At 36.7% G+C, this 7,500-nt stretch overlaps 1 protein-coding gene across 1 annotated transcript in view; it reads right to left on the bottom strand.

The window, feature by feature from the left end:
- Positions 1-7,500, bottom strand: part of naaladl1 (N-acetylated alpha-linked acidic dipeptidase like 1) — a 42,595-nt gene that overhangs the window by 16,764 nt on the left and 18,331 nt on the right. The window contains exons 12-14 of the mRNA XM_062049523.1: positions 2,931-2,998; positions 2,774-2,865; positions 2,591-2,684 (exon numbers count right to left, since the gene is read on the bottom strand). Of these exons, the coding sequence (XP_061905507.1) occupies positions 2,591-2,684; positions 2,774-2,865; positions 2,931-2,998 (254 nt within the window). The remainder of the gene's footprint in view (positions 1-2,590; positions 2,685-2,773; positions 2,866-2,930; positions 2,999-7,500) is intronic.

Below are 7,500 nucleotides of genomic sequence, written 5' to 3'. Positions count from 1 at the left end.
TTTGCAAAAAAAATTTTTTTTATCAGTTTGAACATCAAATATGTTGTTTTTGTAGCATATTCAACTGAATATGGGTTGAAAAGGATTTGCCAATCATTGTATTCCGTTTATATTTACATCTAACACAATTTCCCAACTCATATGGAAACGGGGTTTGTATATGTGTGTATATATATATATATGTGTATATCTATATGTATATACTGTACGTATGTCTGTATATATATATGTGTATATGTATATATACAGTATATATATATATGTATATATGTGTATATATATATGTATATATATATAAGTGTATATGTGTGTGTGTATATATATGTGTATATATATATATATATATATATATATATATATATATATATATATATATATATATATATATATATATATATATATATATATATATATATATATATATATATATATATATATATATATATATATATATATATATATATATATATACATACATATATATATATATATTAGGGCTGTGAATCTTTGGGTGTCCCACGATTCGATTCAATATCGATTCTTGGGGTCACGATTCGATTCTAAATCGATTTTTTTTTTCAATTCAACACGATTCTCTATTCAAAAACGATTTTTTTTCCCGATTCAAAAGGATTCTCTATTCATTCAATACATAGGATTTCAGCATGATCTACCCCAGTCTGCTGACATGTAAGCAGAGTAGTAGATTTTTGTAAAAAGCTTTTATAATTGTAAAGGACAATGTTTTATTCACTTACCAACATCTTTAAATGATATTCACTACTATTGTAATTGTTATATGGTATTGTGAATAAACTTGAAACTTGAAACTTGAATTTTTATCAGCTGATTGCAATAATATAAATTTGTTTTAACTATTAAATGAACCAAAAATATGACTTATTTTATCTTTGTGAAAATATTGGACACAGTGTGTTGTCAAGCTTATGAGATGCGATGCAAGTGTAAGCCACTGTGACACTATTGTTCTTTTTTTTTATTTTTTATAAATGTCTAATGATAATGTCAATGAGGGATTTTTAATAACTGCTATGTTGAAATTGTAACTAATATTGATACTGTTGTTGATAATATTCATTTTTGTTTCACTACTTTTGGTTTGTTCTGTGTCGTGTTTGTGTCTCCTCTCAATTGCTCTGTTTATTGCAGTTCTGAGTGTTGCTGGGTCGGGTTTGGTTTTGGAATTGGATTGCATTGTTATGGTATAGCTGTGTATTGTTTTGTTAGATTGATTAATAATAAAAAATAATAAATAAAATTAAAATTAAAATTAAAAAATTAAAAACATTTTTTTTAAATTAAATAAACAAATAAAAAAAACAAAAAACGATTTTTTAAAAATGAGAATCGATTCTGAATCGCACAACATGAGAATCGTGATTCGAATTTGAATCGATTTTTTCCCACACCCCAAATATATATATTTATATATATTTATATATATTAATGTGTGTGTGTGTGTGTGTGTGTGTGTGTGTGTGTGTGTGTGTGTGTGTGTGTGTGTGTGTGTGTGTGTGTGTGTGTGTGTGTGTGTGTGTGTGCGTGCGTGTGTATATAATATATATATATATTTTTTTAATTCAGACAATATTTGACAAGTATGCACTTTAAATTTCATAAAGTAATTACAAAATAGATAACATTGTTTTATTAAAACAATATTTGACAAACATAATTAGGAATGATCTTTATTTTTTTATTGTAATGCAAAGAACTTTAAAATTAATTTACTTAAATAAATATTTGACAAGCATAATTTAAAAAAAACAAAACATTAAATAATACTCAACTAGCTTATTAAATGTATTTTTAATAAAAATAGAATCTAAAGTTCAATAAAATACAAAACCTATGGCCATATTCAGGGCAGAATGTTTTACAAAGCCCCCCCACTCCAATTTTTTACACCGGTAGACTCAAACTTTAATTAAATCTGATGCATGTTTTAGACTAAAAAATAATGAGAAAAAGTTGTTCAATAATACATTTTTGTAAAACATAATTAGTTCAACTTTCTTATAACAGCTCCAGCGGGGAGGGCAACATTTGTCCTTTTAGTCTTACCGGTGACGGAGCAGGATGGGGCTAGGAACACACTTGTGGTGAAATGTCATATAAGTGAGGCAACATAAAACCACAGACCGCTGCCTTCCTGAATGGCCTTATAGAGCTAAAGCACACAAAAGGCTCATCAACCACCCACATTTCAATTGTGATTCCATCAAGGTTAGTTTGGAGATCAGTTCTTGAAACTTTGCAGCCTAATCTTCTCCAGTTTGAGAGAAAAGAAAAAAAGCAACTTTCAACAAATGTTTTTATATTCATTATTTTTGTTTATTTATTTTCATCTTATTCAATTTTTAATGTTTTTAATTTTAAGATTCACTTCTATGGTTGATTGTTCTGGTGTAGGCCAAGCGTACACACACAATAATTAATTGACATTTTATGTGCAAAATGGGGCCCTCTGTAGATTGTGGGGCCCAACGTACTTTACAGCCCATGATCTGCACATATGTGTCGGTGAGTTGTCCAAAAATAAAAAAAATATATGAAATATATCCCATACCCTGTCATAAGTGTAGGAAAGGTCCAAGGACGTGATTCCCAGGTGATGGACAAAAGGAGCGTAGTCACTTCCTGCTCCTGTCAGGTAGCCGACTCTGTGAAGGAAGGACTGAGATGATGAATATTGAAAAAACAGGAAATAACAAAGATGGCTGCAAGATTATTATTAACATTTTGTAGTGACCTAGGAATGGGTCCGTGGACGGGACTGGTTCTGTTGGCATACTGGATCCACTCGTCGTACACGGACATTGAGTCCTGACCAGGAGCTTTGACCTGGGTCACACGAAACCATCAAGACCCAGACCAGGTGGTGTAGAACAGTTGTGTCATCACAGTACCTGTTTAGCAGCTGTGAAGATGACCTTCTGTAATGACGGCATTCCCGACGCCCGCAGAAAAGCATTGGCTGAGGAGTGCAGAGTGTTGTCTTTTACGGTCAGTGAACGCAACATGTAATTTTGTCCCATTTCAATTGTAAACTCGCACAAAATTCAAAATGTCTGCCAACCGCCGAAGCCTTTTTGTTACGCAAATTTGAATCATGTTCCTATGAATGGTATTTGAAATAAGGAAAAAAATATTATTGTTGAAATAGGAAAATAAAAGCACAATAACTAATAATGTAACTTTATCCATAAAGGGCTGCCTACTGACAAGTCAAACCATTTTGTCATGTTTTATTACTGTGTGTCAATTAAAAAACGCTAAAAAGAGACATACAGTTTATATTTAAAGAACAAAGTTTATGTCAGATTTGTGTCATAGGTCAGTGGTTTTTTTACCATAGGGGCCTGTTGTTCGGCCGCCAAACAACATATCTATTTCTCAGCTGTGGTCAGTACGGTTAGTTGTAATATACTTTTCCACCACTTGTGGCAGTAAAGACAATCCCAAAAAAACAGAAGAAGTCTGGAGCTAAAGTCACAGACACGTTTTTTAAGCGCACAAATTATGACCAAAGGGAAGGATGTATTTTAATTTATATATATATATGTGTGTATATATATATATATGTATATATATGTATGTACCGTAATTTCCGGACTATAAGCCGCTACTTTTCCCCCTCGTTCTGGTCCCTGCGGCTTATACAAGGGTGCGGCTTATATACGGCCTGTTCTTCTCCGACACCGACGAAGAGGATTTGGGTGGTTTTAGTACGCAGGAGGAAGACGATGACACAATGATTAAAGACTGACTTTTCATATACCGGTAGGCTGGTTATTTTGATAACGTACAGGCGAGCACTTTGTATTACTTTGCAGCGTTGTATTATTTGTACTCTGCACGAATGCTGTTCGCCATGTCAAAGATGTGAAAGTTTGATTGAATGATTGAAAGATTTATTGTTAATAAATGGGACGCTTTGCGTTCCCAAACAGTCATCTCTGTCCCGACAATCCCCTCCGTGGTAGCAGGAACCCCTATATACTACGCTAATTACACATCAAAACCCTGCGGCTTATAGTCGGGTGCGGCTTATATATGGAGCAATCTGTATTTTCCCCTAAATTTAGCTGGTGCGGCTTATAGTCAGGTGCGGCTTATAGTCCGGAAATTACGGTATATGTATATAACTATATATATGTATATATATATATATATACATATATGTTTGTATATGTATGTATATATATGTATGTGTGTGTGCATATATATATATTTGTGTATATATATGTATATATATAAATATATGTATATATATATATGAATATAAATATGTATATATGTAGATATATGTACAAACCCCGTTTCCATATGAGTTGGGAAATTGTGTTAAATGTAAATATAAACCCGATTCCAGCCCTTGATGCTGAGTGTCAGGCGGCGAGATAGTGGGTCCCATTTTTTGTGGTCTTTGGTATGACTCGGCCGGGGTTTGGACTCATGACCTGCCGGTCTCAGGGCGGACACTCTAACCACAAGGCCACTGAGCAGGATATATATATTATAGGCAGAATAGCTGCCTTGTGGGTTAGTCTGAGAAGACAAAAGGCTAGGGGAGCACACCCTGAGAGAAAAGCAAGTGCTGGTAGACGCACCATAGGCGGTCCTCCGACAGACCGGAGCTCCGGCAGCCTCCTGCAGCTGTGAGGAGTTGCCGGTCGTCCTGGGTTTCCCTTGCCACCGGATACAGCTCCCCACAGCGAAGAAGTGACGTTGGAGTCTGCGCGTCTCCCACGTCGAAAAAGACCTCAACGGCGGAGTGGGCGGAAGATGGTTGCATAGAAGCTCCACAACGGTCACAAAGGCGGAAGAAGGCTGCAGCAAAGATGGGCCCCCAATTGTCTTGGTCTCCGTGCCATTGGACCCTGGCCCTCTCTTTGCCAAGGACAGTGTGGTGGCTGTCCGTGCATCAGTCTCCCCACTTTAAAAGATTCCACGCACAGGCGTTTTCCTGAAGGCAATCCCACCAACAGGAGGACAATCATACTCGTTTCGAGTGATCGCCGACGACGACGAGAGCGGCTCATATAAACGGAATACAATGATTTGCAAATCCTTTTCAACCCATATTCAATTGAATGCACTACAAAGACAAGATATTTGATGTTCAAACTCATAAACTTTCTTTTTTTTTTGCAAATAATAATTAACTTATAATTTCATGGCTGCAACACGTGCCAAAGTAGTTGGGAAAGGGCATGTTCACCACTGTGTTACATGGCCTTTCCTTTTAACAACACTCAGTAAACGTTTGGGAACTGAGGAGACACATTTTTTAAGCTTCTCAGGTGGAATTCTTTCCTATTCTTGCTTGATGTACAGCTTAAGTTGTTCAACAGTCCGGGGGTCTCTGTTGTGGTATTTTAGGCTTCATAATACGCCACACATTTTCAATGGGAGACAGGTCTGGACTACAGGCAGGCCAGTCTAGTACCCGCACTCTTTTACTATGAAGCCACGTTGATGTAACACGTGGCTTGGCATTGTCTTGCTGAAATAAGCAGGGGCGTCCATGGTAACGTTGCGTGGATGGCAACATATGTTGCTCCAAAACCTGTATGTACCTTTCAGCATTAATGGCGCCTTCACAGATGTGTAAGTTACCCATGTCTTGGGCACTAATACACCCCCATACCATCACAGATGCTGGCTTTTCAACTTTGCGCCTATAACAATCCGGATGGTTCTTTTCCTCTTTGGTCCGGAAGACACGACGTCCACAGTTTCCAAAAACAATTTGAAATGTGGACTCGTCAGACCACAGAACACTTTTCCACTTTGTATCAGTCCATCTTAGATGAGCTCAGGCCCAGCAAAGCCGACTGCGTTTCTGGGTGTTGTTGATAAACGGTTTTAGCCTTGCATAGGAGAGTTTTAACTTGCACTTACAGAAGTAGCGACCAACTGTAGTTACTGACAGTGGTTTTCTGCAGTGTTCCTGAGCCCATGTGGTGATATCCTTTACACACTGATGTCGCTTGTTGATGCAGTACAGCCTGAGGGATCGAATGTCACAGGCTTAGCTGCTCACGTGCAGTGATTTCTCCAGATTCTCTGAACCCTTTGATGATATTACGGACCGTAGATGGTGAAATCTCTAAATTCCTTGCAATAGCTGGTTGAGAAAGGTTTTTCTTAAACTGTTCAACAATTTGCTCAGGCATTTGTTGACAAAGTGGTGACCCCCGCCCCATCCTTGTTTGTGAATGACTGAGCATTTCATGGAATCTACTTTTATACCCAATCATGGCACCCACCTGTTCCCAATTTGCCTGTTCACCTGTGGGATGTTCCAAATAAGTGTTTGATGAGCATTCCTCAACTTTGTCAGTATTTATAGCCACCTTTCCCAACTTCTTTGTCACGTGTTGCTGGCATCAAATTCTAAAGTTAATGATTATTTGCAAAAAAAAAAGTTTATCAGTTTGAACATCAAATATGTTGTCTTTGTAGTATATTCAACTGAATATGGGTTGAAAATGATTTGCAAATCATTGTATTCCGTTTATATTTACATCTAACACAATTTCCCAACTCACATGGAAACGGGGTTTGTATATATATATGTATATATATGTATATAAGTATATATATATATAAATATATGTATATGTGTATATATCAGTGGCGTGCGGTGAGGTTAATGTCTGGTGAGGCACTGCATCATCACAGTCAGATTTACAAACATATGAACCCTAAATAATATCTTATTCACCATGTGATTGGCAGCAGTTAACGGGTTATGTTTAAAAGCTCATACCAGCATTCTTTACACAACTGTAGTACACAAAAAAGCACATTTAATTAAAAAAACATTATTATGGTCTTACCTTTCTTGCTGGACAGCCTTTGCGTGTGTACCACGCCGTTTGAAAAGAACGGGTCTTCTGTCCCGAAGTCAAAAGCAAACCTTTTAGCTCCGGCGTTGGTCTACCTTTAATTATTACCTCCTGCTTTTAGAAAACTGTTTTATTTTACATATGTAATCCTCCATGTTTTTAATAAAAGTCCAGGCTAGAGGAAATAAACAATCGCTTGCAAACTTTTTTTTTTTTTTTTTTTTTCTGCGGCCGAGGAATGATCTCTGGGATCACTACCGCCCTCTACCACCAGGAGGCCGGATTACTGCGAGCCTCAACCAGTACGTCTTTTGCAGCAGATTTATGAATGCTCAGCACGAGAAATATGTTACACACATACAGTTTTTGACAAAATACACTGTACATTATATACCTCAGCTAACTAAACTATGCCATAGTTTAGTTAGCTGATATAATTCATATAGCAATACAGTCTCACTGCACAGCAGCTCAGCAGTTAGCCGAGTCATTGTGCACAATCCATGTTGAGGCACAAATCAGTGACGTGCCTCAACTGGCTGCTGATCACCGCACCGTCTCTTCTCAGTATTTGAACGGCAAATGTGAAAATAAAAATAAAAATAATCTAAAACTGGTGAAG

This window comes from Entelurus aequoreus, linkage group LG06 (assembly GCF_033978785.1).
Source record: "Entelurus aequoreus isolate RoL-2023_Sb linkage group LG06, RoL_Eaeq_v1.1, whole genome shotgun sequence".
Lineage (NCBI taxonomy): Eukaryota > Metazoa > Chordata > Actinopteri > Syngnathiformes > Syngnathidae > Entelurus > Entelurus aequoreus.
The sequence above is the reverse complement of the archived record's forward strand: the minus strand, read 5'-3'. Positions and strand labels throughout refer to the sequence as shown.